Source organism: Cannabis sativa, chromosome 5, assembly GCF_029168945.1.
Source record: "Cannabis sativa cultivar Pink pepper isolate KNU-18-1 chromosome 5, ASM2916894v1, whole genome shotgun sequence".
NCBI classification, from domain to species: domain Eukaryota; kingdom Viridiplantae; phylum Streptophyta; class Magnoliopsida; order Rosales; family Cannabaceae; genus Cannabis; species Cannabis sativa.
The window spans coordinates 69437784-69450392 of NC_083605.1; the positions used below are offsets into that span (position 1 = coordinate 69437784).

The 12609-nt window shown below is 31.8% G+C and overlaps 1 protein-coding gene across 1 annotated transcript; it reads left to right on the forward strand.

Annotated features, from left to right (window-relative positions):
- Positions 1-9496: 9496 nt before the first annotated feature.
- Positions 9497-12361, forward strand: LOC115715823 (uncharacterized). Its single transcript, XM_030644493.2, has 2 exons — positions 9497-10205; positions 10285-12361. The coding sequence occupies exons 1-2, from the start codon at positions 9816-9818 to the stop codon at positions 12169-12171; spliced, it is 2277 nt and encodes a 758-aa protein (XP_030500353.2). The 5' UTR covers positions 9497-9815; the 3' UTR covers positions 12172-12361.
- The last annotated feature ends 248 nt before the right edge of the window (positions 12362-12609 follow it).

The window sequence follows — 12609 nt, forward strand, 5'->3', positions numbered from 1 at the left end:
TGAAGGTGGAGGAGTTAATGGGTTCTTTGCGTACTTTTGAATTGAATCAACAAATCAAGCAGAAGGACAAACTCAAGTCCATTGCTGATAGAGGTAAATGTATTGCTTTTAATGTTGCTGAAAAAAAAAATTTAGATGATAAAGAAGATGATGAGATAGATGTTTCAACTACAAACTTTCAAAAATACATGAAAAAGATAAGTGACAAAAAGAATTTTCCAAAAGTCTCCAAAGGTAATATTATTTCAAAATCTTCAATGACTAAAAATCAAAAAAGAATTCAATGCAGAGAATGTGAAGGCTTTGGACATATTCAATCTGAATGTGCAAATACACTGAAAAAGAATAAGAAAAGTTTCAATGTCACATGGAGTGACGATTAAACTGATAGTGATGAAGATATTTCTAAAAATGTTGCACTAACCTCAGTTTCTTCTAAGTTTTTTTGTGATTCACAGGTAAAAGAAAGATTGGTACGTTTGAATAATACCACTGAAAAAGAAAATTTTGATTCTGATTCTGATGAATCTGATATCTATGAGGAGTCCCTGGCTGAGTCTTACAAGGTTATGTATGAAAAGTGTATACAGGTTAATTCTAAAAATAGATCATTGTCAAAAAATAAATAAACAATTGTCTCATCAAACTGAATCTCTTGAATTGAAAATTAAAGAATATGAGATTGATTTTTGTTTAAAAGATGAGGAAATTATTCTATTAAAGAAGGAACTTGAAAATTTTAAGAAAAATATTCAAATGCTTAATCCCGGATCTTCTATTTTTGAGGAAGTTCAGAATGTAGGTCAAAGAGGCTTTGCTGGTCTTGGATCAAATGGTACAGAAAGTTTTGGAAAAACAAAATTTGTAAAATCTAGTGTTCCAGTGAATTTACCTACTGCTGCAAATTTAAGATCTGCTGCTACAAAAATTTCATCTGTAGAAGCAAAGTCTCCAGTAAGTTCAAAAAGGATAAGATCTCAGGTAAGAAGGTTTGTTCCAATCTGTCATTTTTGTGGTATTAAGGGGCATATTCGACCTAAACGTTTCACCATGCAAAATTTGTACAAAACAAATTATTTTGGTAATTTGAAATTTTTTCAAAAGAAAATAGTGCTTTAAAACAAAAATAGATTGAAAAACAAATGTCTAGCTAGTTTTTCTGATAAAAGTGCTGCTTCTCAAATGTGATATTTTGACAGTGGTTGTTCTAGACATATGACAGGTGATAAGGATTTTTTTAGTGAATATCAGACCAATGCAATGTGGTGAGGTCACGTCTGGTAACGGTTTAACAGGAAATATCATTGGTATGGGAGCTCTCAATTTTGAAGGGTTACCAAGGTTGAAAAGTGTTATGCTTATTGATGGACTAAAAGCTAATTTACTTAGTATTAGTCAGATTTGTGATCAACGGTATACCGTCAATTTTGACAATGATCATTGCTTTGTTCTTAACAGTGACAATGCATTTTACAAGGGTTTAGATCTGTTGATAATTGCTATACTCTCACATCTATTCTCACTTGTCATTCTACATGTGAAAATACTAGTGTTATAAATATTTCCAAAAATCTTGTTCAACATTCTCATACAAAACATATTGATATAAGGCATCATTTTATTAGGGAACTTGTTGACAACCAAACATTACAGTTGGAATATGTTGATACTGAAAAGCAATTGGCTGATACTTTTACTAAAGCCCTAGATTCAAGTCAGAATGACTCCCTCAAAAAATCTTTGGGGGTTTGCATTATTTAATTCTTTTCATTTGGTTCTCCATTTCGTACAAAATTTTGAGTAGTTCTTATCTTGCATCTATCCTTCTTTCATTCTTGGTTGACAAAACATGTTTATGCTTTTGGATAATAATTAGCTTAGTGTCTTGTACTCTTCATACTTTTGAGGTTGGGTTAAAATATTCAAGTTACTTACATATGTGTGATTAGGATAAACTAAAGTATTAATGTATAGAGTTGAGCGATTTTTGTTTCAGTTTCTTGTCAGGCACCTTGTTGGAATAGAGCTACCCATACTGAGGTGTGAAAGCCATCTTTTGAGTAAGCTGGAACTTTATAATTAAGAGTTATGAAGAGGATGCACTACCATAGAAAATGGCTACCTTTAGTATGGTGTGATAGCATCCAGTTGCAGGATCAAATTAAAAAAGGCAAAAAAGAAAAATCTTGCCAAGGACAATGATCCTATTTTCACTGCACACATTAATGTCTGACAAGTGTGTATAACTTTGTAAGTCTCCTCTACTAAAAAAAAATCTTGGTTCATATTTTATGTAAGTTATCTATTTTTTTTCAACATCTGGTAAGTATAATTTTTATTTGAGATACTAAATTCTTATCATCTTTAAAAGAATAACATGGTTATTTGTCCTTTTTTATGAAACTTAGAAAGATGCATGCATTAGAATAACTTGATTTTTGTATAAAATATTTTAGTCTCTTGTTTTTTTTTTTTAATTTTGAAAAAAAAAATATTTAAAAAAAGGGTGTCATGTGACTTGACTTTTGGGCTAAGAAAAATTGGTCATTTGTCTTTCTTTTGGTAAGTATCAACATGTGCTTTATTTGGTAAATTTTTGATGAGTTTCCTCTTAAAATTTGATTTCTTATTCTTTATATTTTGTTTAATTGTTGATCATGATTGTTTTCCAGATCTTAATTTCTTTTGGAATTATTACATAGAAAATATAAATTTACATTTTATTTACAAAAATACATCCATAAGGTAAAGTCAACATTTATACCTTTTATGTAATTTTAATTATCAAAATACCACTTACACTATCATCACTTACACAATCAGACGATGGTTGCAGAGTGGTTGCTGTGTGGTTGCGCGGTGGTTGCATCAGACGAAGGTTTTAATCAGACGATGGTTGCATGGTCGTTGCTAAGTGGTTGGTCGAAGGTTGCATCAGACGAAGGTTTTAATCAGACAAAAATTTCTGGGTGGTTGCTGGGTAGTTGGTCGAAGGTTGCATCAAACGAAGGTTTCAATCAGACGAAATAATTATTAGTAAAATATTTATGCAACTATAATGCAACTGTAATGCAACTGTTGTGAAACATTAAAAATCAGAACAGTATTTTCACGTACATAACTCTATCTACATGTCTTTTTATAATTTAATATGAACAAATTCACCATTAGAAATTCGAAAAACTACAAAATACACCAGGATAAATATTTTACTATAGTATTGATGTATTTTTTTTGGATTATACTTGAGTTGGATTGTTTGGGAACTCCAATTCAACTTTTTGAGATCTGTCTTTCATGGATCTAAAAATTGAAGTCAGGACATTAGTTTTATGCAAATTAAATTGGATTTCCAGTTGAATTTTAGTTTCGTAGTAGTTTTTCTACACTTTTTTTATGAATTCGAAACAGCCTCTGTTTTGATTAATTCTGGTCGTCTTCTCAGGTGAAGTCGCCAGAATTAATGGTGGTTCTCTTTCTGATTGAATTTTTGTTTCGGTTGCATTGGGTTGCTGCGTAGTTGCACGATGGTTGCGCGATGGTTGCGCCATAGTTGCCCAGGAAGCATAGATCCTGGGTTAAAGGTGTGTGTAAGTGGTATTTGTGTAATTTTTTTAGTTGGGATGTATATTTGTTTATTTGGCCAGATGGAAGTATTTTTGTAATATTGTTACTTTTTTTGGTTAAAACTGAAAAAATCCCATTTCTTTTTGTCTTTGGCCCTTTTAGATGAACAAAAAGGGATAGTAATTGTGTTTTTAATTGTATACTCAACTGTCCAGGGGGAGTTGAGGTTTGTGTTTGTGTTCGAGGTTTGTGTTTGTGTTCGTCTTTGGTCGAAGTTAGCCTTTTATTTTGGTTTAATGTTGTGCTTCTCAGAGAGTTTTTATGTTTGTTTCTCTAACTTTATTTTGTTGGTGTTGGTTAATTAAAAATATTTTGATTATCTAAAGTGCCAAAGGGGGAGATTGTTAGGTCATTTTTTTTGGCAATTTAGTTGTCAAAATATTTTTTAATTAATGTGCATTTTTATTGAGCATTTAAATTATTTTTATTACATTGATTTTGTGCATTTTATTGCTCTTTTCTATCTTAGGAAAGAATCTTTTTTCAATTGGACTTTTCTTTGTTTGGAAACTTCTTGTAAGAATTCTCTTATGGAAAGTTGTCTAATTTTGGAAAACTTGACTTTCTCTTTTTCTAATTGATGATTTTGATTTTGCCTTTATTAGAAGAAATCGAATTATCTTTATTTGGCAAGTTTGAAGTCCAAATTCGTGATCCTGGTTCAATTTGGAAAATTATTTCCCTTCTAGTCCTGATCTGCAACTGTGAAACCCGATTCTGATGCTACGAATTAGGAATTTTTTTAAGAAAGTTTTGTACAGCTAGGAAATCGTTTTTGTGCTTGTCTCTAAGGTTGCTATATTTTATAAATAGGACCTAGAGAGTAGCCAAACGTTTTCATCTCTTCTAGTCTCATATTTTCATATCTTTCTTTTTGAGAAGAGTGTTTCCTTTATAAAAACCTAGAGTGTTCAACTAGGTTTTGGTTTTCTTATTATGATCTCATACTATTCTTAGAATAGGTTGAAGAGAAGCTTTGAACAAGCGTGGGTCTTCGGGAGAAGAATTTTTCAAGTCTCATTTCGGGAGAAAGTGAGCATATATCTTCAGGAGAAGATTTGTTTAAGCCTTCCTTTGGGAGGGAGTAAGAACACATCAATAGTTGAAGGGAGTTCACTAGTTGCTGTGTTTCAGAGATCAGATTAGAAATGTGGATTACAAAAGGTTGCGACAAATCACTAGAGGGAGTCTAAATTTGTTTAAGTCAATTGCTTTTGTAATCTTTGATACTTTACTAATTGATTTCATTCTATGGGTGTGGCCCCGTAGACTAGTAGTGTTTGAAAGAACACTGATACCACGTACAAATCTCTTGTGTCAAGTGATTTTATTTTCTGCAATTATTTTTATATTCTGCTAGTTCTGGTTTGTTTCTGCAAAACTAATTTCTGCAATAACAGAATTACATTCTGCTGCTGCAGACGTATACAGTTATATATATATTATATTTTTGTAATATTTATTGATATTTGTAAAAATTCGATTTTTCACAAAGTAAAAATAAAAGATAGAATGATGTGTATTTTGTCAAAAACGATAACCAAGGAGGAAGCAGATTGATTTGAGGCTTTGTAAAAAGTGGAGAAATATAAAAAGGAATTTACATTTGGATAGATAAATATTTGAGGCTTATTTAATAGTCTTTTTTAGGTTGTAAAAATTTTGGTTTGTGATTAATGAATTAAGCTAGTTCATAAAAAAAAAAATCCACTAATTCTTTTTGGATCTTATGATTTTGTCATGATTTATATTAATTTTCATTCAAAATTAATTGTTTATGTATAAAAAATTTACTCTAAATACTAACTTTTTTTTTCTTTCTAAATTTTACATATATACTTTGACAAGCCTAATTTTTCCAACCTTAATGGCACACCAAATTCTAAAAGTGTTAGATATTAAATCTACACCAATTTAGTATACAACTTTTCTTTTTGCATTCTAACCCTTATTTTATTTTACTTTAAAAAAATAATCGTACATTTTAATTTTCAAATTAAAATGTATCACAAAAGTAATTGATTTAAAACACTAACTTCTTTGAAAATACAAAATAACAATAACAAAAATACTAATATTAAATAAAATAAAAACAACATAACATTAAGTTATAAAACTCAAAAAACAACATAAATAAAAATAAATATTGAGTACGGAATAATAATGAGTAATTTGCGGTATAAATACCTAAGTTTATCTACTAGTTACAGTTTAATACTTAAGTTAAAATTTTGGCGGTAAAAATACCTTCTGTTACACTTTTGAAAGTTTTGTAGGTACGTACCTTGCTGTTTTCTGACATGTTGGGTGACAGATGGCAAGACACGTCATTTAAAATAATGCCACATCATTTTATTAACTATCTAAATTTAGGTCCAAAATAAATTTAAGTTAAACTAACAAATATCAAAATATTAACTATATGAACTTGAAATATTTTGAGAACGTTGATATTTTTGAGAGACTTGATATTGTTTGTGAGTTTTTTTTTTTTTCTTTTTTGCATAATCCTTGTTTGTTTATTTTAAAATTGGTGGCGTATATTAAAATCAATTATAGAATTTTAATATATATACATATTTTTTAAAAAAAGTATAATGCTTAATTGATTTAATAAATACTAAATTATTTCAAAATTTAAATTCTTAATAGTAGCCATGATAGCCATGATATTTCATAAATTAATTATTTTTGATTATTAATGTAAATAATATAAAATACAAGATTTTTTAAATAAAATATATTTATTTGATAAGATATTTAATGTGAATTATTAGAGATATTGTATCAAAAATAAAAATTTATGTCAAATATTAATTAGTATAGATTTCACACCAAATTAATATAACTATTAATTAGAAATGGTCTAACAGGGGAAGATTTTTGTGTGCTCATAGGTAAAGAGAAATGCTAATAGGTACGTTATGATACTAAGTATCAAAAGAGATGTTATATATATGGCTTACATTTATGTTTTTGTTTTATTTCTCACTTTGGTTTGATTTAAAAGGAACATAATAAATCAAAATCCATTGCACTTCCAACAAGTTTAGGAATTCGACAAAGTTTCATTGGCATCATTTCTATATGAATTGGATCCAATTTGGTCCATGATTCGACCTTGTACTATTTTAATGGATAACTAAAGAGAATAAGAACCAATCAACAATGCATGACATATAGACTTTTTCTTTTTTCAAACTTATATTATAAACTTAATTTAATTTATCTGTGTACGCACTAAACACGTGATAACTTTTCAATTATATTACTAGGTTAACCTAATAGCTTTTCTAAATTAAATCATAATATAATATGGACTCACATCACATAAGAAGCGATTAGCATTTAATATATATGTATATATTTATATATATAATAAATTATTCAATTCACCCGACTCAGACCCAAGCTCCGACCTCTGAACCCAAACATTGGACAGCAGACCTGGTGGCCCTCGACCCAAACGCAAACATTAGACCTGCACAAACTCATACACAAACTCATACTGTGATTCTGGTCTCAGCCCTGGGACTCGGGATTCAAGACTTGAGACTTGGACTCCCACTCTGACCCAAACCTCGGCCCCAAAACTTGGACCCCGACCCCGATCTCGGATCCAAACATTGGTCCTGACCCCAACCCTCACCCTTTGACCATTTCTAGATATAAATAATGCAAACTAATAAGGACAATTTTTAAGTATAAATAGAATAATATTTTTGTCCTCCTGAACTTTTGACACAACCTGATCCTGCACCCTAAAACATACGGCTTGTCAATTTTTTTTTTTAAAAATATAACAGTTACATAATTATACTCTTTTTGTTAGGTTTTGTTTCTTCAACCGTTAAAAAATTAAAATTTTTACCCCCTGAACTTTGACCAATACAAAAATTTGTCCCCTTTTATAAAAAACTAATTTTAAAAATTATAAACTAAATATTTATAGATGTACGATTCTCTTTTCTATATCTGACACACCACCACTCTTCTTCTTCGTCTTCTTCTTCTAGATAAGTTTTTCTCATTCTCACGTCAACGTCTTCTTCTGTGAGGGGTTCAAGAGCAGTCATCTGAGAGTGGTTCGGTTCGACTCAACGACGTCCTTCGTTTCAGATTTTTGTTTTCATTTATTAATTTACTATTATTATAGCTTAATTCCAATTAATGTTTTTATGGGGTTAGAATTATAAGGAGTTCATTCCTTAATTAATTTTAATGTTGTGATCGTGTTTATGTGTTGAAACTAATTTAGTTTTTCCCATTAGTCTTGTCTTTTGACATGATTTTTTAGTCTTTTCTTTTTAGTTTTTCCCATTAGTCTTGTCTTTTGACATGATTTTTTAGTCTTTTCCTTTTAGTTTTTTTTGGTTCGAGTCTTGTCTTTTGGCATGGGTTGTGTAGCTCAAAATCATCATGGTGCTATGGTAGAAGCATTCAAGAAGGAGAAGACTGGATGTGTTCAACCCGAAATTGCTGAGATAATAGACATTAAAGAAGCATTGAGTTGGATTGTAACTCATTTGTGGGATGGAGTCATGTTGGAAACAGATAGCTTGGTTTGTGTCCAAGCGATTCAGAGCGGTATTTTTATGCATTCACAGTTTGGCCTTATTGTTGAAGATCGATGTTCGAAATTTGCTTTTGGCTTTATCTTTTGTTGATTTGTGTTTTGTAAAATGATATGCAAATAAGTTAGCTCATTTCTTGGCAAGAGACTCTTGTTTCTCTACAGGTCGTGTGTATCAGTTGGAGAACTGTTCCTCTGAAGTGCGTTCTATATCAAGTGTGATTATGATTACGTGTTTGAGTTCTTTATTCTTCCCAGCTCGACACATGTCTTCTTCTGATGTGCTCGCTGAATTTCGGGTATAACAAACAAATTAAATAAATAAAATATATATATAAAAAAAAAATTCAAAGTAAGAAGAAAAAAATTGTATGTATAAAAATGTTCATTTTTTTTTTAAATTATATTTTCCTTATAAATTAGAATGGAATATACATTTGAGTTTGTAAATATATTTATATTATATATATTAGAATTTTAAATTATTATTTTTGTGAATTGAATTAGATCGAATCATACCGATTGTATTAGATTAGTTATTTTATGAACACACCTAAATCTATGATATCTATTAACAATTCTCATTTTCTTTATCAAACGAAAACATCCGCTTGGTGTCTTATTCTATCCTTTCTTCATATTGACTCTTTCCTTAATAATTTTGTTGATTGTAATGTTATTTTTTCTCTAAACAAAAAGAATATATTGTTTATCAAGGGAAAATAAAAGATGAAGCCAGATCGATTTCGTATTTCTTTCGGGCATATGATTTAGGCTTTAGTATTTATGTTTTTGTTTTTCTCACTTTAGTTTGATTTAAAGGAACCAAATAAATTAAAATCCCTTGCACTTCCAACAAGTTAGGAATGTCGTCTGACCAAGTTTGGCTGCCATCATTTCTATATTTTGGATCCCAATTTGGTCCATGATTCGATTTCGACCCACTGCTTTTTTAATGGATAAGTAAGACACTCTGCCCCATTTCACCAAAAAAAAAAAAAAGTATAAGACAGTGTGCTGAAGAACCAAAAAAAAATTTTAAAAAAAAAAAATACTAACAGTGCACACTGCAGTGCTTGTCATATAGACTTTTTTCTTTTTTCTCAAACATATATTATAAACTTACTAAACACGTGATAACTTTTCAATTACATTATGAGAAATGATAGAAGAACTAGTTCTTTCGTACTTTCCAAATAATAACTAAATATGGAATTTCATGAATATATCTAACCAGGTTTTCTTAATGAAATCATAATATGGAATCACATAAAAAGCGATTAGCATTTCCATATTATTCCTCCGAGCATTGTTACTGGGCACCGATAGTACCTAATACTCTTATACTTAATTAAACCAATAGCTATATTAACATATAAGATAAGAGGGTGATGGTTTTTAACATTTCTCTATTAATCCTAATTAATATACTACAAATCACTTGTCACGTGTGTCAAGATTGACTAAAAAGCCGATTGCGAACTTGGAAAGCCTCTTAAACATTTTTCTTCTCTATATATTTATATGTACCTTGAATTTTACTATAATTGTCAATCTTTCCCGATCAATAAGTAAAATAAGGATTTTAATATTTATTTTAGAAAGAGAAAAAAGAATGGTTCATCCAATTCCAGACAATGTTCTGGAACTGTGGAATGAGTGGAATATTAGGGCAATCATTTTATTCAGTCTGGCATTACAGGCATTTCTGATTGTGGCCGCTCCACTCAGAAAACGCTCCTCCAGGAAACTCATCATTTTCTCACTCTGGACGGCTTATTTGCTTGCGGATTGGGCGGCCAACTTTGCTGTAGGCCACATTTCCAGCAAACAAACTGACAAATCTAGTGCTGGCTCCAAATCCAGTAACCGAGCAGACGGCATGATCCAGGCCTTTTGGGCCCCATTTCTTCTTCTTCACCTTGGTGGCCCTGACACCATTACTGCCTTTGCTCTTGAGGACAATGAGCTCTGGCTCCGCCACTTGTTGGGTCTCGTAACTCAGGTTACTATAATCTATCTCATAAATTTACATTACCATATAATGTGTGTATTCAAATGTTTATCTAATTATAAAATTACAGGTTTTTATGACTGCTTATGTTTTCATCCAAACTGTCCCGGGAAACGATCTATGGATACCGACGGTCCTAATGTTCGTCGGCGGAATCATCAAGTACGCCGAGCGAACTCGGGCTCTCTACAAGGCGAGCTTAAACAGTTTCCGTGAATCTTTACTCAAAACACCAGATCCTGGTCCGAACTACGCTAAGCTGATGGAGGAGTACTCGTCAAAGAAAGAAGCTAGACTACCAACGGTGATCCAGTTGATCGCAGAGCCCGATACAGAGTCGAGAGCCTTTAGCAAAGACGTGGCACAAGGTGACCTGAAAGAGATTGAGATCGTTACCTGCGCCCATTACTACTTCAACATCTTCAAAGGTCTAATTGTGGACTCCATCTTCAGCTTCAAAGAGCGCGACGAGAGCCGTGAGTTTTTCATGATTAGGACGGCTGTGGATGCTTACAGAGTCATCGAGGTTGAGCTCAACTTCATGTACGAAGTGCTCTTCACAAAAATCGAAGTGGTTCATAACTTGGTCGGCTACATATTCCGTTTCTTAGCTTTTGGCTCTACCTTTGTCACTCTTGGACTCTTTTACGTTTTTGATAAAGACGATTTCAAGCCCTTTGATGTCAAAACTACTTACAGTTTGCTTCTTGGGGCGATTTTTCTGGATGTTGTAGCTCTTTTTAATCTCATCTTTTCGGATTGGACTGTGGTTGGAATGGAGAAGTACCCGAGAATAAGAAGGTCGTCGGTTTCGAGAATGTTTGAATGTTTCCTCAAATTGCAGAGACCATATTGGCATGATTATTGGGAAAGCAATTTTGTTAAAAGGGGGCTAAGAACGGCACTATTTCGGCGGTGGACCGAGGCGATAACCGGCTACAATTTCATAACTTATAATCTAAGAGAACGTCCGGACGAACAAGGCAATGATCAACCTAACCAAAATTGTATCAAATGGTCAGTAAACAAGATCAACTTTGCCTACGGTGAAGTTTTCAAATATCTTAATAAAATTTCTGAGTTCGTCACTGATAATTTGGGTTTGACAACTCTTGTGGACGATTTGAAATACGCCATTAGATACAGAATGAATGGTGAATTATGGAATTTCATATTTAAGGAGTTACAAGAGAAAGCAGAGGATGCTGAAGATCCCGAAATCGCGAAAAGAATCTGCGAAGCAAAAGGCTCTTATGTTCTTCTAGAAGGTACTAAATACAAGAACAAGGAAGAAAAGGAAAAGATAAAGAAGTTACTTCCTTACATAGATGAGGTCACTTATGATGAGAGCCTTCTGTTATGGCACATTGCTACCGAACTATGTTACCAGCATTATATTAGTGAATGTAGTGACAAAAAACTTGATCCCAAGAAAAATTATAGGTATAATGAACACTATCAATTTTGTAAAGTACTTTCAGATTACATGCTCTATCTATTGGTGCTGCAACCAACAATGATGTCTGCCATTGCTGGGATTGGGCAAATCAGGTTCCGAGACACGAGTGAGGAGGCAAAGAAGTTCTTCGTTCGGAGAGGGAAAGGGAAGGGGCAAGAGAAGGAGGCGTGCTTGGACATTCTTGGGGTTGATACAGAAGTGAAACCTGAGACGGTGAAAGGGGACAGGAGTAAATCTGTTTTGTTTGATGCTTGTATGTTGGCCAAAGAACTTGATAAGTTTGATGAGAAGATTAAGTGGGAGATATTGAGCAGTGTTTGGGTGGAGATGTTGTCGTATGCGGCTAGTCATTGTCGTCCGGAAAGTCATGCTCAGCAAGTTAGTAAAGGTGGGGAGCTTATTACTTTCGTTTGGTTGCTCATGTCTCATCTTGGATTGGGAGATCAGTTTCAGATCAAGGAGGGTCATGCCAGAGCAAAACTCATCGTCCAAAAGTAGCTTCAATTAATTAATTTAATACCCTAGCTAATATAATATTAATTTGTATTTATGATTTTATTCTCATCACATTAATTTCATTTTCTCTTGTTTTTCTTTTTCCCTTGTAGTTCTTGTACCATTTCTCTATTTCTACGTATTAGAGTTTTTGCATGAATCAAAATAAGGATTTTTTTTTTTTTAATTATTATTAATTTGTTTTCTGTGTCATTTCTTGTTCTAAATAATGGGCTGTATCTTTTGACGTGAAAAAAAAAGGATTATTTCACAAATATACAAAAATAATAAAAAAAATTACAAAAGTACGATTTCACATAATTTTAAATATTTTTATGATTTTTTTTATTTTATTTACAGGAAATACAGTTTTTTTTATATTGTACTCTTGTTAATTTTTAATTATCTCTAATTTTTTGTTGTTGTTTTGATTTTATTTTT

Coding starts and splice junctions, on each gene's coding strand:
- LOC115715823 (XM_030644493.2), top strand. CDS start 9,816: ATGGTTCATCCAATTCCAGACAATGTTCTGGAACTGTGGAATGAGTGG. Junction 10,206..10,284: donor TGTTGGGTCTCGTAACTCAG/GTTACTATAATC, acceptor ATAAAATTACAG/GTTTTTATGACTGCTTATGT.